The following is a 25,179-nucleotide window of genomic DNA, read 5'->3' as shown; positions in this document are numbered from 1 at the left end:
TCGGATTAATAATAAAAATTATATAAAATTAAAAAAAAATATTTTATTTAACAAAGTTTAGTTTGTGAGACCCAATTCATTTCTGAGAGTCACAAATCTGGCTGCAGGCAACGGCTTTGTCATGATATCGGCCACTTGGTGCTCTGTGGAAATATATTCAAGAGTGATTATTTTATTTTTAATTTGTTCTCTTGAAGAATGATACTTTATGTCAATGTGTTTCGATCTCTTGTGGCAAGTGGGATTATTGGCTATACTAATACAACCTTTATTATCTTCTAGTATTTTGATTGGCCCTTTTAATTCGAATTTTGTACTAGATATTAAAGATTTAAGCCATAGAAGTTCTCTTACTGCTTCAAACAACGCCATATATTCTGCTTCAGAAGAAGCAGCCACTGAGTTCTGTTTCTTTGTATTCCAACATATTAGGCATGTCCCAAACATTTTTAATATATACCCAGTTGTACTTTTTCTATCAGTTTCACTTTCTTTAAAATTTAAATTTCTTACGAATGTAAGTTTTAATTCAATAGTACCTTTTAGATACCTCTTTTAAGGCATTGCCATAACTCTTGATTATTTTTATTTGTATATCTAGTCAATATACTGATTGATGTACTTAAGTCGGGACGAGTACATAACATTATGTACATTAAACAACCAGTTAGATTTCTACATGGCGCATCACATTGAACATCAGAGTTCAAGGCAATATAATTGAGCTTACTAGGAAGTGGCGTAGTAACTGAGTTACATTCCTCCATGTTAAACTTCTTTAGAATATTACTAATGTATACTGACTGACTTAGATATATATGATCATCATGTCTTTCTACTTTAATTCCTAGGAAATATCTTATTTCACATAAGTCTGTCATCCTAAACCCACTCATTAAATTTGACTTAAATTTACTCAATGATTCATAATTCTTTGTTGCAATCACTAAATCATCTACGTACAAAAATATATAAATAATTTTCGTTATCTCCCCTTTATCAAGAAGATAGATACAACGATCTACGGTTGAATTCACAAAGCCCATACCTTTTAAAGCTTTTTCAAAACACTCAAACCAACATCGTGCTGCCTGTTTCAATCCATAAATTGACTTATTTAGTTTGCAGACTTTATCACTTGCATGTGATAAACCTTCTGGAATACTCATAGATTTCTTCTTTTAAAATACCATGTAGAAATGCAGTTTTCACATCCATATGGTGTACCCTTAGCTTAAATTGGTTTGCAATTGATAAAATGAGCAAATGGAGCAAATGTCTCATCGTAGTTTATAAGATACTCTTGTGTGAATCCTCGAGCTGGCTTTATATCTAATTGCATTGCCATTTTCATCACTTTTAATGGAAAAAATCCACCTGCAATCAACTATGTTTCTACCTTTTGGTTGGTCTACTAAAGTCCATGTCTTATTATACAAATGAGAATTTAATTCTTCTTTAATGGCTTCTTCCCACTTTGTTCGGTCACTTCTATTCTTAATTTCAGCATATGTAACTGGAATACTATAAGTATAATTGTGCGCGTTTATTAAGCAACTGTTTAAAAATTTATATGAAACCTGTGGCCTATCTTTCAACCTTTCACTTCTTCTGACTACAATTTCCTCCTTATTTGATTTCATACAAGACACATTATCCCCAACCATTTCAGTTGGACTGGCATTTTCAGTTGATGTACAACTAGTTCTACTGATATTTCACTATCAGTTTTTCCTTCCGTACTCTCATTCCGGAAATTTGACTCCATTTCATTCGAATCTTTGTTCGAAATTGATTGTAGATTATCCAGATCACTCTGGATATTTTGTACCCGTTCCATACTCTTGGTATGGAATCTTGAGTCCAACAGTCCTAGATTTTCTCGATTATTTTCATCAACCACAACATCTCTTGCTACCAAGAATTTTCCAGCACTCATATCCCACACCTTATATCCATTTGATACATATCCAACAAGTATACCTTTTAATGATTTATCATCGAATTTTCGTTTCCTCGTTTTATTATGAACATAAACCGTTGAACCAAATATTTTTAAAAATTCTAAAATAGCTTTGAAAACTAAAAACACATCAGATTTATAAGTAATCAAAAAGGTTACACAATAATGTGTATATTGATCGACAAAAACTACATAATAGTTTTCACCATCAATACTTGAAGGTGTTATCGGACCGCAAACATCCGAATGAACCACAAATAAAGGTCTCTTGACATGATCTTTATTTTTAGTTTCATAAAAGGAAGTCTAGTTTGTTTACCATTAACAGAAGTCTTACATAAATTGTTTTAGATTCAATCATAAATGCTCTATGGTATAGCTTGAATTTAACCATAGGAACATTCATTACATACGTACCCCTTAAAACGTATTGCCCGTTCTTGAACAGTCTTACACCAGTTGAATTGAACTGGATAGTCATACCAGCATCCTGCATTTTTGGCACCGATAGTAAATTGTGTGGGATGTCTTTGCAAAAGAGCACATTTTTTAGGGTAATATTTTTATCAAGATTGCTCTGTAATTTCACTGTACCCTTAGCAGTAGCATAAATATACACCAAGTTTTGCAATAGCAATTTCAATTGGTGTTTCCAGTAAATGATATTCCACAAACATATTTACATTATTTATCATATGGCTCCCGAGTCCAATATGAATGAGATATTACCTTCTTCTTTATAATTCATACTACCCTGCTGCTTCAACATAAAAGCAAAACCTCCGCTCGGCTGAGTGGTTGCTACTTGGGCCTGCCTATTTCTTTCATTGTTTTTCAAAAAACTTTTAAAATTAAAACAATCCCTTTTAAAATGTCCCTTTTTGCCGCAAAAATGGCATTGAACATTCATTTTAAAATTTGTGTGCTTAATTTTTTGATTTAAGAAGCCACGGTCCTGTTGTATTGACCTTTTTGCCATTTTTAGTTAAGGCTTGCAGGATTTTTCTGCTCGTAGTATTCTTAAGTTTCATCTCATGATCAAGTAGTCGATTTTTGACAAATGCAAGAGTCAGGATATCAATTAACATGGTTTCAATAGCATTTACCATCCCATCATATGTGGAGGGTAAAGTTAGAAGCAGGTGTGATACTTTATCTCCTCTTCAACCTCTTAGCTCCTGATGCTATTAACTCATTCATTAATTCATCAAATTTATTAAAATGAGTCATAAGTGGAGTATCAGCACATAATTTCAATGCTAACAATTGCTTCCGTACGAAAAGTTGCGAGGCTAAACTTTTACGCTCGTACACCGAATCCAACTTCATTAAAATTTCCTTTGCAGAATTCTCATTCTCCGCAAATGACAGAAAAGAATCGGTAAGAAATTCAATCAGTATACTTTTTGCTGCTCTGTCTGCCTTAGTCCATTTTTCGGCTATCATTTCCGGTTTCTACATCATACGAAATTTTCATATATAATACTTTTCTCCATTAAAAGGAGTAATATTCTTTTTTTTTTTTTTTCTTGAAACTTTGTCTCGTTGAATTCTTGTTGCAGATTTGTCTACTTCAGAGCTACTGTAAGCTTACAAAGGAGTTGTGTTAATTTTTTTTTTTATTAATTATGTACGATTTTAATTTTGTTTGGTTATGCGATGACTGGGCCCATAACCTATTGAAATGTACACAATTAAATAAAACACTTCGGTTTAGTTTAGTCGTTTTCAATATTTATTAATTTACTTTTCTGGGCACGTTAACTTGTTTCACTCTCTAAGGTTCAGAGAAGAGTAAGGCTAAACTTTAAAAGCATTTTAGCATCAAAACTGAAAATAACAAAAGCCTACTTGGTCATTGTACCTTTTGTATGAATGAGTGTTTGTGTGTATTTCAACACTCATTATTCCAACAATTAGTTTTACTATGCTCTTCATATAGATGCAAAATCCTTTTAAGATCGGACGACTTTATCATATAGCTAACATAGGAACGATCGGTCAAAAATTAAGTTGTTGCATAAAAAACATTTTCTTTTTTTAAGATATCTTTACCAAACTCGGCAATTATTAGTTTTCCTCTGCCTTTCATATAAATGTAAAATCCTAATTAAATCGGACCACTATATCATATAGCTGCAATAGGAACGATCGGTCAAAAATTAAGTTGTATGAAAAAACATTTTGTTTATAAAATATCTTGACTAAACTCGGCATCTATGAGTTTTACCATGATCTTCATATAGATGCAAAATCTTATTAAGATCGGACCACTATATCATATAGCTGCCATAGGAAAGATCGGTCGAATATTAAGTTGCTGTATCAAAAAATATTTTGTTTTTTAAGATATCTTGAACAAACTCGGCATTTATTAGTTTTCCTTTAAACCACATATATTGCTAAATCTTATTAAGATCAAACCACTATATCATATAGCTGTCATATGAACGATCGGTCGAAAATTAAGTTGTACGAAAAGTCATTTAGCTTTTCAAGAAATGTTGACCAAACTCGAATTTATTAGTTTTATTATACTCCTCATACATAGGCAATAACATAATAAGATCGGCCCTTCACTAAACTCGGCATTTATTAGTTTTCCTATGCCTTTCAAATATATGCAAAATCCTTATTAAATCGGACGATTAGATCATATGGCTGCCGTAGGAACGATCAGTCGAAAATTAAGTTGTTCTAAAAAAAAAAAACATTTTGCTTTTCAAGAAATCTTGACCAAACTCGACATTTATTATTTTGTTTAATCCTATTAAGATCGTACGACTATATCATTAAACTGACATAGGGACAATCGGTCGAAAATTAAATTGTTGTATAAGAAAACATTTTGTTTTTCAAGATATCTTTACCAAACTCGGCATTTATTAGTTTTCCTATATATCATATAGCTGCCATAGGAACGATCACTCGAAAATCAAGTTGTTGTATGAAAAAACATTTTGCTTTTCAAGAAATCTTGACCAAACTCGACATTTATTAGTTTTACTATGCTCTTCATATAGATGCAAAATCCGTTTAAGATCGGACGACTATATCATATAGCTGACATAGGAACGATCGGTTGAAAATTAAGTTGTTGCATAAAAAAACATTTTGTTTTTTAAGATATCTTTACCAAACTCGGCATTTATTAGTTTTCCTCTGCCTTTCATATAAATGAAAAATCCTAATTAAATCGGACCACTATATCATATAGCTGCCATAGGAGCGGTCGGTAGAAAATTAATTTGTTCTATGAAAAAACATTTTGCTTTTCAAGAAATCTTGACCGAACTCGACATTTATTAGTTTTACTATGCTCTTTATATAGATGCAAAATCCTATTAAGATCGGACCACTATATCATATAGCTGCAATAGGAACGAACGGTCGAAAATAAAGTTGTATGAAAAAATATTTTGTTTATAAGATATCTTGACTAAACTCGGCATCTATAAGTTTTACCATGATCTTTATATAGATGCAAAATCTTATTAAGATCGGACCACTATATCATATAGCTGCCATAGGAAAGATCGGTCGAAAATTAAGTTGTATCAAAAAATATTTTTTTATTTAAGATATCTTAAACAAACTTGGCATTTATTAGTTTTCCTTTAATCCACATATATTGCTAAATCTTATTAAGATCAAACCACTATATCATATAGCTGTCATATGAACGATCGGTCGAAAATTAAGTTGTACGAAAAATTATTTCGCTTCTCAAGAAATCTTGACCAAACTCGACATTCATTAGTTATACTATACTCCTCATACATAGGCAATAACGTAATAAGATCGGCCCACTATATCATAAAGCTGCTATAAAACGATAACTCGAAAATTAAGTTGTAAGTAAAAATATTTTTTTTTTTAAGATATTTTGACCAAATTCGGCATTTATATGTTTTGCTATACTCCTCATATATGTGCAAAATCCTATTTAGATCAGTCCACTATATCATATAGCTGCCATACGAATTATCGGTTGAAAATTAATTTGTTGTACGAAAAATCATTTTGCTATTCAAGAAATCTTGACCAAACTCGACATTTATTAGTTTTACTATGCTCTTCATGATTCAAAATCCTATTAAGATCAGACGCCTATATCATATAGCTGACATAGGAACAATCGGTCGTAAATTAAGTTGTTGTATAAAAAACATTTTGTTTTTCAAAGTATCTTTACCAAACTCGAAATTTATTAGTTTTACTATGCTCTTCATATAGATGCAAAATCCTATTAAGATCGGACCACTATATCATATAGCTGCAATAGGACCGATCGGCTGAAAATTAAGTATTATGAAAAAACATTTTGTTTATAAGATATCTTGACTAAACTCGCTATTTATTAGTTTTACTATGCTCTTCATAAAGATGCAAAATCCTATTAAGATCGGACCACTATATCATATAGCTGCAATAGGAACGATCGGTCGAAAATTAAGTTGTATGAAAAACATTTTGTTTATAAGATATCTTGACGAAACTCGACATTTATTAGTTTTACTATGCTCTTTATATAGAAGCAAAATCCTATTAAGAGCGGACCTCTATATCATATAGCTGCCATAGGAACAATCGGTCGAAAATTAAGTTGTTATACAAAATATCACTTTGCTTTTCAAGAAATCTTGACCAATCTCGAAATTTATTGGTTATACTCTGCTCTTCATATAGATGCAAAATCCTATTAAGATCGGACGACTATATCATATGGCTGACATAGGAAAGATTGGTAGTAAATTAAGTTGTTGTATGAAAAAACAGTTTGCTTTTCAAGAAATCTTGACCAAACTCGACATTTGTTAGTAATACTGTGCCCTTCACATAAATGCAAAATTTTATTAAGGTCAGACCACTATGTCATATAGCTGCCACACGAACGATCGGTCGAAAATTAAGTTGTACAAAAAATCATTTTGCTTTTCAAGAAATCATTACCAAACTCGACGTTTATTAGTTATACTATGCTCTTCATATAGATGCAAAATCCTATTACGTTCGGACGACTATATCATATAGTTAACATAGGAACAATCGGTCGAAAATTAAGTTGTTGCATAAAAAACCATTTTGTTTTTTAAGATATCCTTACCAAACTCGGCATTTATTAGTTTTCCTCTGCCTTTCATATAAATGAAAAATCCTAATTAAATCGGACCACTATATTATATAGCTGCCATAGGAACGGTAGGTGGATAATTAAGTTATTGTATGAAAAAACATTTTGCTTTTCAAAAAATCTTAACTAAACTCGGCATCTATTAGTTTTACTATACTCTTCATATAGATGCAAAATCTTATTAAGATCGGACCACTATATCATATAGCTGCCTTAGTAACGATCGGTCGAAAAATAAGTTGTTGTATCAAACTATATTTGGTTTTCAAGAAATCTTTACCAAACTCGACATTTATTAGTTTTACTATGCTCTTCATATAGATGCAAAATCCTATATCATATAGCTAACATAGGAACAATCGGTCGAAAATTAGGTTGTTGCATAAAAAATCATTTTGTTTTTTAAGATATCTTTACCAAACTCGGCATTTATTAGTTTTCCTCTGCGTTTCATATAAATGAAAAATTCTAATTAAATCGGACCACTATATTATATAGCTGCCATAGGAACGGTCGGTAGATAATTAAGTTATTGTATGAAAAATCATTCGTGACCAAACTCGGCATTTATAAGTTTTGCTATACTCCTCATATATGTGCAAAATCCTATTTAGAACAGTCCACTATATCATATAGCTGCCATAGCAACGATCGGTCGAAAATTAAGTTGTTGTACGAAAAATCATTATGCTTTTCAAGATATCTTGACCAAACTCGACGTTTATTAGTTTTACTATGCTCTTCATATTGATGCAAAATCCTATTAAGATCGGACCACTATATTATATATTTGCAATAGGAACGATCGCCCGAAAATTAAGTTGTATGAAAAAACATTTTGTTCACAAGATATCTTGACTAAACTCGGCATTTATTAGTTTCTTTATATCTCTTTATATAGATGCAAAATCCTTTTAAGATCGGAAGACTATATCATATAGCTAATATAGGAACAATCGGTCGAAAATTAAGTTGTTGTACAAAATATCATTTTGCTTTTCAAGAAATCTTGACCAAACTCGGCATTCAATAGTTTTCCTATGCCTTTCATATAAATGCAAAATCCTAATTAAATCGGACCACTATATCATATAGCTGCCATAGGAACGGTCGGTAGAAAATTTAAGTTATTGTTTGAAAAAACAGTTTGCTTTTCAAGAAATCTTCACCAAGCTCGACATTTATTAGTTTTACTATGCTCTTTATATAGATGAAAATCCTTTTAAGATCGGAAGACTATATCATATAGCTGATATAGGAACAATCGGTCGAAAATTAAGTTGTTTTACAAAATATCATTTTGCTTTTCAAGAAATCTTGACCAAACTCGGCACTCAATAGTTTTCCTATGCCTTTCATATAAATGCAAAATCCTAATTAAATCGGACCACTATATCATATAGCTGCCATAGGAACGGTCGGTAGAAAATGTAAGTTATTGTTTAAAAAAACAGTTTGCTTTTCAAGAAATCTTCACCAAGCTCGGCATTTACTAGTTTTACTATGCTCTTTATATAGATGAAAATCCTTTTAAGATCGGAAGACTATATCATATAGCTGATATAGGAACAATCGGTCGAAAATTAAGATGTACAAAATATCATTTTGCTTTTCAAGAAATCTGAACCAAACTCGACATTTATTAGTTTTCCTATGCCTTTCATATAAATGCAAAATCCCAATTAAATCGGACCACTACATCATATAGCTGCCATTGGACCGTTCGGTAAAAAATTAAGTTGTTGTATAAATAAAAATTTTGTTTTTCAAGAGATATTTACCAAACTCGACATTTGTTAGTTATACTGTGCCCTTCATATTAATGCAAAATCCTATTAATGTCAGACCACTATATCATATAGCTGCCATAGGAACGATCGGTCGAAAATTAAGTTGTATCAAAAAATATTTTGTTTTTCAAAATATCTTGACCAAACTCGGCATTTATTAGTTTTCCTATAATCCACATACAATTCAAAATCATATTAAGATCAAACCACTATATCATATAACAGTCATACGAACGATCGATCGAAAATTAAGATGTTGTACAAAATATCATTTTGCTCTTCAAGAAATCTTGACCAATCTCGACATTTATTGGTTTTACTATGCTCTTCATATAGATGCAAAGTCCTATTAAGATCGGACCACTATATTATCAATTTGCAATAGGAACGATCGCCCGAAAATTAAGTTTTATGAAAAAACATTTTGTTTATAAGATATCTTGACTAAACTCGGCATTTTTTAGTTTTACTATGGGGTTCATATTGATGCAAAATTCTATTAAGAACAGACCACTATATCATATAGCTGCAATAGGAACTATCGGTCGAAAATTAAGTTGTATGAAAAACCATTTTGATTATGAGATATCTTGACTAAACTCGGCAGTTATTAGTTTTACTATGCTCTTCATATAGATGCAAAATCCTATTAAGATCGGACGACTATATCATACAGCTAACATAGGAACGGTCAGTCGAAAATTTAGTTGTTGTATAAAAAACATTTTGTTTTTCAAGTTATCTCTACCAAATTCGGCATTTAATAGTTTTCCTATGCCTTTCATATAAATGCAAAATCCTAATTATATCGGATCACTATATCATATAGCTGCCATAGAAACGGTCGGTAGAAAATTAAGTTGTATAAAAAAACATTTTGTTTTTCAAGATATAATTACCAAACTCGACATTTGTTAGTTATACTGTGCCCTTCATATAAATGCAAAATCCTATTAATGTCAGACCACTATATCATATAGCTGCCATAGGAACGATCTGTCGTAAATTAAGTTGTTGTATAAAAAATATTTTGTTTTTCAAGATATCTTGACCAAATTCGGCATATATTAGTTTTCCCATAATCCACATACAATGCAAAATCATATTAAGATCAAACCACTATATCATATAGCTGTCATACGAACGATCGGTCGAAAATTAAGTTGTTGTATTAAAAAATATTTTGTTTTTCAAGATATCTTGACCAAACTCGGCATTTATTAGTTTTCCTATAATCCACATATAATGCAAAATCAAATTAAGATCAAACCACTATATCATATAGCTGTCATACGAACGATCGGTCGAAATTTAAATTGTTGTATCAAAAAATATTTTGTTTTTCAAGATATCTTGACCAAACTCGGCATATATTAGTTTTCCTATAATCCACATATATTGCAAAATCAAATTAAGATCAAACCACTATGTCATATAGCTGTCATACGAACGATCGGTCGAAAATTAAGTTGTACGAAAAATCATTTAGCTTTTCAAGAAATCTTGACCAAACTCGACATTTATTAGTTTTACTATACTCCTCATACGTAGGCAAAAACATAATAAGATCGGACTACTATATCATAAAGCTGCCATGGGAAAGATCGGTCGAAAATTAAGTTGTTGTACGAAAAATCACTTTGCTATTCAAGAAATCTTGACCAAACTTGACATTTATTAGATGTACTATGCTGCTCATCTAGATGCAAAATCTTGTTAAGATCGGACCACTATATTATATAGCTGCCATAGGAAAGATCGGTCGAAAATTAAGTTGTTGTATAAAAAACATTTTGTTATGCAAGATATCTTTACCAAACTCAACATTTATTAGTTTTACGTTGCTCTTCATATAGATGCAAAATCCTATTAAGATCGGACGACTATATCATACAGCTAACATAGGAACGGTCAGTCGAAAATTTAGTTGTTGTATAAAAAACATTTTGTTTTTCAAGTTATCTCTACCAAATTCGGCATTTAATAGTTTTCCTATGCCTTTCATATAAATGCAAAATCCTAATTATATCGGATCACTATATCATATAGCTGCCAAAGAAACGGTCGGTAGAAAATTAAGTTGTATAAAAAAACATTTTGTTTTTCAAGATATAATTACCAAACTCGACATTTGTTAGTTATACTGTGCCCTTCATATAAATGCAAAATCCTATTAATGTCAGACCACTATATCATATAGCTGCCATAGGAACGATCTGTCGTAAATTAAGTTGTTGTATAAAAAATATTTTGTTTTTCAAGATATCTTGACCAAATTCGGCATATATTAGTTTTCCCATAATCCACATACAATGCAAAATCATATTAAGATCAAACCACTATATCATATAGCTGTCATACGAACGATCGGTCGAAAATTAAGTTGTTGTATTAAAAAATATTTTGTTTTTCAAGATATCTTGACCAAACGCGGCATTTATTAGTTTTCCTATAATCCACATATAATGCAAAATCAAATTAAGATCAAACCACTATATCATATAGCTGTCATACGAACGATCGGTCGAAATTTAAATTGTTGTATCAAAAAATATTTTGTTTTTCAAGATATCTTGACCAAACTCGGCATATATTAGTTTTCCTATAATCCACATATATTGCAAAATCAAATTAAGATCAAACCACTATGTCATATAGCTGTCATACGAACGATCGGTCGAAAATTAAGTTGTACGAAAAATCATTTAGCTTTTCAAGAAATCTTGACCAAACTCGACATTTATTAGTTTTACTATACTCCTCATACGTAGGCAAAAACATAATAAGATCGGACTACTATATCATAAAGCTGCCATGGGAAAGATCGGTCGAAAATTAAGTTGTTGTACGAAAAATCACTTTGCTATTCAAGAAATCTTGACCAAACTTGACATTTATTAGATGTACTATGCTGCTCATCTAGATGCAAAATCTTGTTAAGATCGGACCACTATATTATATAGCTGCCATAGGAAAGATCGGTCGAAAATTAAGTTGTTGTATAAAAAACATTTTGTTATGCAAGATATCTTTACCAAACTCAACATTTATTAGTTTTACGTTGCCCTTCATATAGATGCAAAATCCTATTAAGATCGGACTACTATATCATATAGCTGCAATAGGAACGATTGGTCGAAAATTAAGTTGTATATAAAAACATTTTGTTAATAAGATATCTTGACTAACCTCTCTATTTATTAGTGTTACTATGCTCTTCATAAAGATGCAAAATCCTATTAAGATCGGACCTCTATATCATATAGCTGCCATAGGATCGATCGGTTATAAATTAAGTTGTATCGAAAAATATTTTGATTTTCAAAATATCTTGACCAAACTCAGCATTTATTATCTTTTCTATACTCCACATATATTCCAAAGTCATATTAAGATCAGACCACTATATCATTTAGCTGTCAGACGAACGATCGGTCATTATGCTTCTCAAGAAATTTTTACCAAACTCGACATTTATTAGTTTTACTATGCTCTTCATATAGATCCAAAATCCTATTAAGATCGGACGACTATATCATATAGCTAACATTGGAACGATCGGTCGAAAATTAAGTTGTATAAAAAACATTTTTTTTTTCAAGTTATCTTTACCAAACTCGACATTAAAAGTTTTCTATGCCTTTCATATAAATGCAAAATCCTTATTAAATCGGACCACTATATCATATAGCTGCCATAGGAAGGGTCGGTAGAAAATTAAGTTGTTGTATGAAAAAACAGTTTGCTTTTCAAGAAATCTTGACCAAACTCGACATTTATTAGTTTTACTATGCTCTTTATTTAGATGCAAAATTTTTTTAATATCGGAAGACTATATCATATAGCTGACATAGGAACAATCGGTCGAAAATTAAGTTGTTGTTCAAAATATCATTTTGCTATTTAAGAAATCTTGACCAATCTCGACATTAATTGGTTTTACTATGCTCTTCATATAGATGCAAAATCCAATTAAGATTGGACGACTATATCATATAGCTGACATAGGAACGATCGGTAGAAAATTAAGTTGTTGCATAAAAAAACATTTTGTTTTTTAAAATATCTTTACCCACCTCGTCATTAATTAGTTTTCCTATGCCTTTCATATAAATGCAAAATCCTATTAAGATCGGAACATATAGCTGCCATACGAACGATCGGTCGAAAATTAAGTGGTTGTACAAAAAATCATTTTGCTTCTCAAAAAATCTTTACCAAACTCGACATTTATTAGTTTTACTATGTTCTTCATATAGATGCAAAATCCTATTAAGTTTGGACGCCTATATCATATAGCTAACATAGGAACGATCGGTCGAAAATTAAGTTATTGTATAAAAAACATTTTGGTTTTCAAGATATCTTTACCAAACTCGGCATTTAATAGTTTTCCTATGCCTTTCATATAGATGCAAAATCCTATTAAGATCGGCGACTATATCATAAATATAAGTTGTTGCATAAAAAAACATTTTGTTTTTTAAGATATTGTTTGGTCAAGTGACCGGAGGAGATAACAGCGACGGCTGCGTGCAGTAAGAGCAGAAGACAATAATCATAAATACAGCTTAAGAGCAATGATGTTTGCTCTTTGTAAGTTGCTGCCTATTCTCTTCATCGGCCCTTTTGCCTCCTGCATTGACTACCGCTGCCCATTGTTCTAAGCGGAGCTCAATTTCGTTTACTTGGCATATAGTTTTGTTTTTTCGTTTGATCGCAAGCAAGGCACAGCTATTTCGAGTTGACTGCCGAGCAATATTATAACATTTCGTAAACTATAGTAAGTGCCCTGTGCGGTAAATAAATACATTTGAAACAAAATATAAAATATCGAATTTCGTTGCAAACAAAGCAGTGCTAATTAATTAGTTGCAAAAGGGCTTGTAACTACACATTTTGGTGACCCCGACGTGATTATTTCTTTATTACTTTTTCGTTTCCCTTCTGTTCGCATTTTGTTTATAATTTCATTATATAATTTCATTGCGCATATTTACAAAAAGTTGTGCGTTAAGTGCTGCGAGCCTCAACATAAAGTGATCAATTTAACCAAGTCTCTCTAATAACTGTACTTAACGCTTGCTTGTGCATATGCATACAGTTTGTTGTTGTACATAGACGCCCTAGAAAAATCGCCGTTAATCGTTGCGCGCTTTAACCAGCTATACGCTCTCTCGCTCGAACAAACACTTGTGCGCGCAAATTTTGTATTGTAGTTCGGCTGTGTGAACTTTGTTTGATGAAGGTGCAAGTGCAAATGAAAATGAGACGACATCTGCTAATCAGGCTGCAGTTCTTAAAGTTAAGATTAAGAATTTAAGTGATCGAGTCAATAGATTGTCTTCTGAACTTGATCCCGCGCGACTTCGCGATGTTGATGACTACGAGCTGCAAGATTACATATGCATGGCATCTGCATGGCAGGCGAAATTTGAAACATTCTATGATAGTTTGTTGGATGTGAGTCAGGCCACCGTTGAAGAGGATCTTCAGTCAAGCTTTGAGTCAACCATTAGGCGGCTACGAGTGTCCCTTCAACGCGAGCGCGGTAATCGAAGCAAGATTCAGCAGACTCCACATTGTTCTACTTTCAATTCCGCCCCAGCCGATGATCCGCGCTCTACTTTTGTTGTTCCAAACCACTCTTGATTGCCTCAACTTAAATTGCCGGAGTTTAGTGGAGGATACACAGAATGGTCTGACTTCTCGAATATGTTCACCACGGTCATTGATAAGGATCCGTATTTGACCAACATTGAAAAACTTCAGCATCTACGGTCATGCCTCAAAGGAACAGCGCTGGATACAATTCGCTCGTTAGAAATGTCAAACGCTAATTATGCTGCCGCTCTAGAACTGCTTGATAAGCGTTTTAAAAACAAGCGTCTTGTTTTTCAGGCACATATTGCTGAAATTTTGGGTTTAAGAAAGCTGGATAAGGGTGCGACGACACAGCTGCGCGAATTCTCAGATAAGGTCAACTCTCTCTGGAACAGATCGCCGGCTGCATCATAGTACACACGCTGCTGCAAAAGCTAGATAGCGCCACGCAAGCTAGCTGGGAGGATGATGCGCCGTTGGACGTCATACCATCATGTGAGGGGCTTACAGCTTTCATTGAGAAGCGTTGTCAAAGGCTGGAAAATGCGGATCACGCGACGGCAATGTACACGCCGGGCTCCCAGGTGGCCCAGAACAACAGTAGTAGAAGAACGTTTGTGGTGACCAAGAATGGAACGTATACATGTGTATTTTGTGAAGCCGCAGGCCACTCCATTTATAAATGTTTGCAATTCGCAAAATTATCGCCCTCGCTGCGCCTTCATGAAGCCAAACGGCTTGCGCTGTGCCTTAATTGCCTGCAAAGGGGACATCAGCTGAGAGTCTGCGGTTCCAGCACTTACAGAGTCTGTGGAAGCAAACATCACAGCCTGTTGCATCTTAGCAACACAAGCAGTCACAGCGCTGCTTCTAGCTCACACAATGTTCAAGAAGCCGAAACTCATACGTCATCTCAAAACATCCTGGCGGCAACTTCGTCGTTGACACTCTCCATCGACCAGCATCTTAAGCATGATGTTGTCCTACTTGCCACTGCCGTCATCAATGTAAGAAATCACGCTAGCTCTTTGGTGTCCTGCCGTGCGTTGCTCGACTCTGAGTCGCAATTGCACATCATCACCTCTTGTCTTGCTCATCAGATCCAGCTGCGCAAATTCAAGTCCACAGCAGTCGTCTCTGGCATTGGTGATGCAGCGTTTTCGTCAGATGGTTTTTCGGTAAACATCAATGTCCAATCTCGAGTGTCTGAATACTCCGCCTGGCTTCACTCTTGACCCGGCTTCACATTCCGTCAAACATACAACTAGCTGATCCTGAATTCTTCAAATCTCAGCAAATCGACATGTTGTTCGGAGCCAGTCTGTTTTTCGATCTGCTTTGCGTTGGCCAGATAAAACTAGCTGCTGGACTGCCGATATTGCAAAAGAATCGCTTTGGTTGGGTCGCGACTGGAGGTGCTGCACATGCAGGAAACTCATCGCTCGTGGCTAGGCGATTAGGGATGAATCCAGATCTGCTGGTAGACACGCATCTGCAGACGAATGCATAGATTGATGAATTAATCCGTCGGTTTTGGGAGCTGGAATCTTGCACCGAGCCTGAGTCATCACCGAACAGGGAGGAGCGTGACTGCGAGGCACACTTTCAGGCCAATTTTAAGCGTCTGCCGATTGGCGAGTATTCAGTTCGCTTACCGCTTCGTCTAAGCCTGGATCAGCTGGGTGACTCCTATCAACAGGCGCTTCGCCGATTTCTTAATTTAGAAAGAAAACTAGACCACAACCCAACTTTGAAAACCCAGTATGCAGCATTTATCAAGGAATATCTTGACTTAAATCATATGCCACTTGTTAGCTTAGCTGCACTGAGCCAATGCAAATACTATCTGCCACATCACTGCGTGCTGAAGGAGGAAGGTACTACAACCAAGCTGAGGGTCATGTTTGATGGATCAGCAGCTACTACCTCTGTACACTCGCTGAATGTTGCACGGTCCTACCATCCAACCGAAACTGTTTTCGATACTGATGCGTTTTCGTACATTCGCAGTCGCCCTCACAGGCGACATATGCAAAATGTATCGATGCGTACGAGTCGAACCAGCAGACAGCTATCTTCAATGTATTCTGTGGCGTGCTTCTCAGCATCAGAAGATACAGACTTACAAATTAGACACCGTCACCTACGGCACAAAACCAGCATCGTTTCTCTCAGTGCGGGCTATTCACCAACTGGCCATGGATGAGCAGCAGGCATTTCCCATTGGCGCTGACATTATTAAAAGGGATTTCTACGTGGATGATCTCATCTCTGGTGGTAGATGTGTTCAAGAAGCAGTCGAGATATTGAAGCAAACGTCTGGACTACTCGCCAAGGGCAACTTTAAGCTACGAAAATGGTGTTCTACAACGCTACTGTACTCCAAAGCATATCGGAAGAGAGGATAGAGAATCGCTGCTTAAGTTCAACGATGGCAGCGATATCACGAAAACGTTAGGCTTCGTTTGGGATCCCGCCTCAGACTGTTTTCTTTTTTCTTTTTCTCCACTGAGGCAACCCTCGAGACTGACAAAACGATCAATCCTCTCCTCAATTGCTCGTTTTTACGACCCCCTTGGTCTTGTTGGACCTGTAATAACAAAATCTAAAATTTCTATGCAGGATCTCTGGAGAGAAAAACTGGACTGGGATGAGAGCTTGCCTGTACACTTAAGCACAGCCTGGGTCAACTTCTGCGCTGATTTTGAGCAGACTCAGCAATTCCAGTATCCACGTCGTGCAGTCTCATCAGACAGCACAGTTGAGATTCACGGATTTTGTGATGCCAGCCTGAGCGCTTATGGAGCATGCGTCTATACAGTTTCAAGGTGCCATGGCAACACAAGCGTACGTCTCTTGTGTTCCAAGTCGCGTGTCGCGCCTGTGAAAACCAGCACTGTACCAAAGCTGGAACTCTGCGGAGCTGCATTATTGGCTGAACTTCTCAGCGAAATCTGCCAACTGAAAATGTTTAACTGTCGTTATTACTGTTGGTCAGACTCTGCTGTAGTTTTGGTTTGGATTCGCAATGATGCTTCCAAATTCAATATTTTCGTTGGGTCGCAGCCATCCAAGAGCTCACCACTGGCATGGAATGGCATCATATTCCCACTGAATTAAGCCCGGCGGATATAATTTCACGAGGAGCGCTGCCCAGTGAGCTTTCCAGGTCCCCGTTATGGGCCCATGGCCCGAGCTTTCTCAGAAAGGAAAAAGAAGAGTGGCCTGCCTCCTGTGTACCTGTCGAATCCTTGCCAGAACTCCGACACAAGGTACTGCTCGGAACTGCAGCGCAACTTGATCTGTCAATTGGCTGCAAGTTCATCAACTCGTTCTCCAAGCTGCAACGCGTCTTTGCTTACATTTACAAGTTTGTAAATCGAATCCGAGGATCTGAGGTAACTGTAAGCCACGTGCATCATGACACACATCTGTTGCTGCGGTCAGTGGAAATGGCTACTCTGATGGATGACTACAAGGCACTGATGGAAGGAAGGCCCGTCAAACGGTCTAGCTCAATGGCTTCTCTCGCGCCATTCCTTGACGACTTCGGCTTACTCCGTATCGGTGGACGGCTGAAAAATTCGTCGTTGGACTTCTCAGCGCGACATCCGATTATATTGCCTCGCCAGCATCCTGTGACTCGAGCAATAATAATCCACTTTCATAAACGGAATTTACATGCTGGACCTCGCGCCGTATTGGCTTCGATTCGGCTCCAATACTGGCCCATTGGCGGTCGTAAAACAGTCTCTAGCATTGTTGCCAGATGCACAATCTGTTTTCGTGCCAAGCCACGATTGGCAGAGCATATAATGGCAGATCTACCAGCTGATCGTCTCGACACATCGTATCCTTTTATGGTCACTGGCGTTGATTACTGTGGACCATTCTTCTACAAAAGCGAAGTCCGCAACAGGCCTCCCGTGAAATGCTACATTAGCCTGTTCATATGCTTCGCTACAAAGGCAGTACACTTAGAACTTGTAAAGGATTTGTCTCCAATATCGTTTCTAAACGCCTTAAAACGGTTCATCCTGACTCGCACTCGATCTTCAAGGATCTGGTCTGACAATGCGACAAACTTCATAGGCGCTAAGAATGAGCTGGCAGATCTGAGCCGCCTGTTCCTGAGTGACGAACAAGTCAAAGCTGTTCACGAGTTTAGCCTATCCGATTCAATTGAATGGTCGTTCATCCCTCCTCGCTCTCTTTATCGCTCTGTCGGCCCTTCCATCTTGGACTTCGATTCGCTGCGCACGCTCGTCTGCCACATCACGGCAATTATTAATTCTCGTCCATTACTTTCACTTTCAGAGCATCCCGATGATCTTGACGCCATCTTCGTCATACATTGAGCCTGATCTAAGAAAGCTTAATTTCAATCGGCTTAGCTATTTTCAGCGCGTCACATACCTACAACAAGTATTTTGCGCCTTTGGCGCGAAGAGTATTTAACGCTTCTTCAACAGCGCTCCAAATGGCGCACTCCTCAGCCAGGACTTTCCATCAACGATGTCGTCCTTGTAAAGGATCAGAACCTACCGCCACTGAAGTGGCCATTAGCTAGAGTTCTAGAGCTGATCTCGGGATCTGATGGGGTATCTAGAGTTGCAGTGCTTCAGACTGCGACTGGAGTCATACGCAGAGCCGTGCGAAAGCTGTGTTTGCTGCCAAAACAGGTTGATGTTGAAAGTCCCTTGCCTTCCAACGGGGGGAGGATGTTTAGTCAAGTGACCGGTAGAGATAACAGCGACGGCTGCATGCAGTAACAGCAGAAGACAATAATCATAAATACAGCTTAAGAGCAAATGATGTTTGCTCTTTGTAAGTTGCTGCCTACTGTCTTCATCGGCCCTTTTGCCTCCTGTATTGACGCCCGTTGCCCATTGTTCTGCGGAGCTCAATTTCAATTTCAGTTGGCATATAGTTTTGTTTTTTCGTTTGATCTTGCGCAAGGCACAGCAATTTCGAGTTGACTGCCGAGCAATATTATAACATTTCGTAAACTATAATAAGTGCCATGTGCGGTAAATAAATACATTTGAAACAAAATATAAAACATCGAATTTCGTTGCAAACAAAGCAGTGCTAATTAATTAGTTGCAAAAGGGCTTGTAACTACACATTTTGGTGACCCCGACGTGATTATTTCTTTATTACTTTTTCGTTTCCCTTCTGTTCGCATTTTGTTTATAATTTTATTTTATAATTTCATTGCGCATATTTACAAAAAGTTGTGCGTTAAGTGCTGCGAGCCTTAACATAAAGTGATCAATTTAACCAAGTCTCTCTAATAAGTGTACTTAACCGCTTGCTTGTGCATATGCATACAGTTTGTTGTTGTACATAGACACCGTAGAAAAATCGCCGTTAATCGTTGCGCGCTTTAACCAGCTATACGCTCTCTCGCTCGAACAAACACTTGTGCGCGCAAATTTTGTATTGTAGTTCGGCTGTGTGAACTTTGTTTGATGAAGGTGCGAGTGCAAATGAAAATGAGACGACATCTGCTAATCAAGTGGCGGTTGGAACACAGGCTGCAGTTCTTAAAGTTAAGATTAAGAATTTAAGTGATCGAGTCAATAGATTGTAATGGTTCCAAGATTAAAAGACGTCCGTCTTTCTTGATGGTTCTTTATTATCTATTTTCTTTTCGAGTTCGAGCTGTCCACCGCGAAGCAGTGAGCAGCCGTTTTACATACATGGTTTTTGGCTTATTATATACAGCAAGAGAGTCAGAGAGAGTCATGCGCGCACATATGTATACACAACGACGGTCAAGCGTGAGAACGCTGACAGCTATTTGGGCGGTCGTTGTTATCAAGTGCGGATCATATTTCGTCTGCACTTGAATATGCGCAGAGGGCACTTATCGTTAGGCGCGCTGCGACAAAGTCGCTGCTTATGTTTGCATTCTGTTGGCATAACAACAAAGTGTTGCAGCCTTATTCATATGTATGTATATACATATGTACGCATGCTACATCTCCCTCCTTTTAAAAAATAACGTAATACAATGGAGTTATTTTCCTTAATAATTATTTATTTCTATTATTATTATATATTATTTTTTTTTTTTTTTTATATATATATATATATTTTTTTTTGTATTTTTGCATGCTTGATTATGAATTAAAAATTTTTAATCTGTCCTTATGGACTGTTTGCGTTTTATTCTTATTTCCAGAAATAACTATATTATCCCTATCTTCTATTTTTTCTACTCTATAGGGCCCTGTGTATTTAAAATCTAGTTTATGTCCTACTTCATTTTTTAATAAAACCTTATCTCCTATGGATAATTTTAATTCCTTACTATTTAAGTCATATCGCTTCTTTTGTTTCATCTTATTTAATTCTAGCATATTTCTTGCTCTTTTGTATGCTACTTCTAATCTATACTTACTCTCCTTAGCATAATCATCTATGTTATATATTGGTTCTATGTTTGCTATGCTATTGAAGTATTCTGGTAGATTACATGTCTTACCAAATACTAATTCATACGGACAATAATTATGTGCCGTAGAAGGGGTCGTATTAAAACAATAGACAAAGTATTGGAGCCATACGTCTCAATCAGTTTTATCAACTGATATATAAGATCGTATGTATTCGTTAAAAGTTCTGTGACTTCTTTCGACTGTTCCAACTGTCTGGTGATGATGTGCAGTTGATGTTATGTTGTCTATTTTCCTAAACTTGCACAAATCATTTATAATTGAGTTCTTGTATTCTGTTCCCATGTCCGTAATGAACGTCTTCATTGGACCGTACTTTAGAATAAAAGATTGGAATATACCTTTGGCTACTGTACTAGCGTTTTTGTTTGGTATTGGTATCGCGACTAGGTATTTAGTCAAGTCACAAATTATTGTGATTGCGTACTCATTACCATTATCAGATTTGGGTAGCGGACCAATTGTGTCCACTATAACCCTATCGAACGCATGTACAGATGTATCAGTTATAATTAATGGGGTCTTACTATGCTTAGTAATTTTAGCTTTCTGGCATTTGTGACATTTACTTATGTACTCAGTAATATCTCGAGTCATACCTTTCCAAAAGTAATGTCGTTTGACCTTGGCCAAGGTTTTTGTAATGCCAGTATGACCTCCTTGTATTGGGTCGTCATGTAGTGTAGACAATATAGCTTCTTTTTCTTTATTGTTTGTTATTGTGGTCACCGGGTTGAGTAGCGCTACCCTTAATTTAGTCAATATTTTATTGCCCATATTTTTGAAATTATCAATTGAAATTGTATCAAAGATATTTTCCCACGGTGCCATTTTCAATTGTCTTATTTTCAATATACCGGCTTCATTTTCGAGCCTTGGGAATAGTTGACCTAAGTCAATATTTCCATTTGTATATAGATCACCAATGTTAATTCTTGCAATAATTTTCTTGCCATGTTTAAAGAAACAAAGCGTATCTTTTATATGCAAGGTCACTACTTTGCGTACCTCGTCATTGTTAATGACTTCGTCTACGTTGGGCTGTGAAGCTTTTTCTGTAGATTGCCTTGGCAATTCTACCTGATATTTTCCTGCGCAGGAATTTTGTCTACTTTGATATCTTGTAGTGACTTTGTGGATTGTCCCTGTTATTTCCTGTAGCTGTTTTATGGTTATTCTTGATAACGCATCGGCTACGAAATTATCTTTACCCTTCAGATATTCTACCGTAAAATTATATTCCTCTAATTCAAGCCTCATACGTGTTAACTTTGAACTTGGATTTACCATTGAAAATAAGTAGGTTAGCGGTCTATGGTCAGTTTTAACCGTGAAATGGTTACCATAAATATATGGTCGGAAATGCGTTATTGCCCAATGAATAGCCGCTAATTCTTGCTCAGTAGTACTCTTGTTACTTTCTCCTTTAGTAAAGGATCTTGATGCGTATGCAATTGGAAGTTGGAGTCCATTATGGTTTTGAGTTAAAACCGCTCCACACGCTTGCTTACTTGCATCAGTTATTATGCAGAATTCTTTAGCGAAATCTGGATATTGTAACAAGGTTGGGTTCATAAGAGCCATTTTGAGGTTATCGAAGGCATTCTGGCATTCAGATGTCCATTCGAACTTAACGTCTTTTTTACATAATCTTGTTATGTGACGTGAATAGTCGGCAAAATTTTTAATAAAGCGCCTATAGTAATTGCAAAATGCAACGAATCGCCTAGCGCTGTCCGCATCATGTGGGACTGGGTAGTTCTTTATGACGTCGTATTTTTTATCGTCTGGCAAGATTCCTTTATCAGTGCATTTATGTTCCAAAAATGTGAATTCATGCATGAAAAATGAACATTTTTCTGCATGTAGTTTCAGGTTGAATTTCCTACATTTTTCAAAAACTTCAGTTAAATTTTTGACCATATGTTTTTCGGAACAGCCGATTACTATCAGATCATCCATATAAAGGAAGGCCTGAGATGGTTCGAGACCAGAAAATGCTATTGTCATCATTCTTTGAAAGGAGTTTGGGGCTATTTTCAAGCCAAATGGTAATCGCGTAAAGCGATATGAGCCATTGCTCGTTGAAAATGACGTTATATCTCTAGAACTTTTTTCGAGTTCGATTTGGTGAAAGCCAGACATTAAGTCTAGGCATGAAAAATATTTTGCTCTACCTAGCTGATCTAGAATATCATCAATTCTCGGTAGCGGAAATTTATCGGACAATAGCTTTTTATTAATTTGACGATAGTCAATTACTAATCGCCATTTCTTCTTGTCAGAGTCCGGAAGGGACTTCTTCGGAACTAATAAAAGTGGGCTATTATACTCTGAGGCTGATGGTTCGACTATTTTGTCGTCTATTAGTTTTTGCACTTGGGCTTGAATTTCTTGTACTTGGCTGTGAGGACTTCTATAATTTTTTATGTATACGGGCTCATCATCCTTCAATCTAAGCTTTTGCTTGTAAAAATTATTAGTTGTTATCGATTCGGTTTCTAATCCGAATATGTCGGTATATCTGGTACATAAATCTTTTAATTGATTTTTAAATAAAGGTGGAAAGTTTTTGGTTAATTTTTCCATAACGAAGTTGTCTCTTCCTTCGTTGGTTTCTTTTACTATATCATAATTGTTCAAAGTTTCATATTTTATTTTATTTAAGTTTACTATCTTATTGGCATTTGTTGTATTTATAATACGGACATATGTATTTTTGTGATTGGTATCGTGTTTGCGATGTAAATTCCTTCATCAATTTCTTGATTTAATAAAAGAATTTGATTTTGTATTGAGGGAATTTGTATTTCACGGACAACTTCGGAACGAGCTGGGAGTACTGTGGCATTATTGTCACAAGTATGAAGTATTTTTAATCGAATTGGATAATTTAAGTTGTTTGGGCGAAGAATAAGTGAGTCGCCACTTTGTGTGAAATCTAGTTGGCAATTATATTGTTTTATAAAATCTATGCCTAGTATGCCATCACTCGGTATTGGGAAGTTTTGTTCAACTAAATGAAAATTATGTGGAATTATATATTTGCCTGTAGTGAGTTCTATAAAGGCTAAGCCTTTTGAAGGAATTATGCCTTCGCCAATACCCGATATTTGGGTAGTAATTTTTTTGTTTACATTTTCGAATATATCTGTATTTTCTTTTAATATGGATATATCTGCACCAGTATCTACTAACAGTGTAATTGATTTACCTGTTCTTTCATTCTTAATTTTTACAAACATGCTAAGATTAAGGTTGATGGTTTTTATTGAGACATTTATTGGATTTGAACATCTAAAGGGGGTCTGTTGGTTTTCCGAGTTACCTTGAGTTACTCGGACATTACCTCTATTGTTACTGTTCTGGTTTTGGTAGCCACCTCGGTTTGAATTGTTTCTACCTCGGTTGCCACCGCGGTAATTTCCTCTGAAATTACCCCTATTGTTGTTATTACCATTATAGTGGAAATTACTATTGCCGCGGCTATTGCCTCTACCTCTTTGGTTGTTACGGCTGTAATTTCCACGATCGTTTCTGCCTTTGTAGTACAATATTGTACTTGGGCATCCAGTCATTTCAGTGCTGCATTGGATATATTTACCCATAGCATCATTGAAATTGCTGAAATTGCCCGCTTCTAATATTATGCGAAGCTTTTCGTATTCGCAATTATTTGTCATGGCAGATATTGTTTCTTTAGTAGAAAATTTCTCTGCGTTATCAAAATCTAGTCCATCGTCAATATAGGCTGCTTCCAGTTGCTTACGCAAACTGTCAATTTCAGCTGTATATTGCGAGGCTGACTTGCCTTTCTGCTTTATGTTAAGCAACTTAGCTTTGATAACGTCAGTTGACTCGCCTTTGATATTGGTATTTAATTTATTTATAATACCAATAATGGATGTTTCATTTTGTACTTTGTACAAAATTGGTCAAATTATTTTAGACTTTATGACTTCTACGGCTAAGTCTTCTTGTGTACCTTTAGTACGATCGACTAGTGTTAAAGCCGTTAGAAATCTGGCCAGTGATAGCTTTTTGCCATCAAATTCCGGAATTGTAGACGATACCTGTCTTACATATTCGCGGTCTAAGGCCACTTGATTTACAGCCATGTTTGGTTCTGTTAATTCAAGTGGCTCAATGTCGCTATCAGCTTCAGTATCAGGGTCACTATTTAGTGTTGGCTTAGACTCATTCAGTTCTTCTAGTTGATCTGGT

At 35.7% G+C, this 25,179-nt stretch overlaps 2 protein-coding genes across 2 annotated transcripts; both read left to right on the top strand.

The window, feature by feature from the left end:
- The first annotated feature begins 15,054 nt into the window (after positions 1–15,054).
- Positions 15,055–16,899, top strand: LOC138911677 (uncharacterized). The gene is made up of 4 exons (XM_070211057.1): positions 15,055–15,669; positions 15,786–15,971; positions 16,032–16,368; positions 16,502–16,899. Exons 1-4 carry the CDS (start codon positions 15,055–15,057, stop codon positions 16,897–16,899), a joined length of 1,536 nt encoding a protein of 511 aa, XP_070067158.1.
- Positions 16,900–17,107: 208 nt separating this feature from the next.
- Positions 17,108–18,849, top strand: LOC138911676 (uncharacterized). Its single transcript, XM_070211056.1, has 2 exons — positions 17,108–17,480; positions 17,558–18,849. Exons 1-2 carry the CDS (start codon positions 17,108–17,110, stop codon positions 18,847–18,849), a joined length of 1,665 nt encoding a protein of 554 aa, XP_070067157.1.
- Positions 18,850–25,179: the final 6,330 nt, after the last annotated feature.

The sequence above is a fragment of the Drosophila virilis genome, unplaced genomic scaffold, assembly GCF_030788295.1.
Source record: "Drosophila virilis strain 15010-1051.87 unplaced genomic scaffold, Dvir_AGI_RSII-ME tig00001966, whole genome shotgun sequence".
Taxonomy (NCBI): domain Eukaryota; kingdom Metazoa; phylum Arthropoda; class Insecta; order Diptera; family Drosophilidae; genus Drosophila; species Drosophila virilis.
Note: the sequence above shows the minus strand (reverse complement) of the source record. Positions and strands in the feature narration are given on the sequence as shown.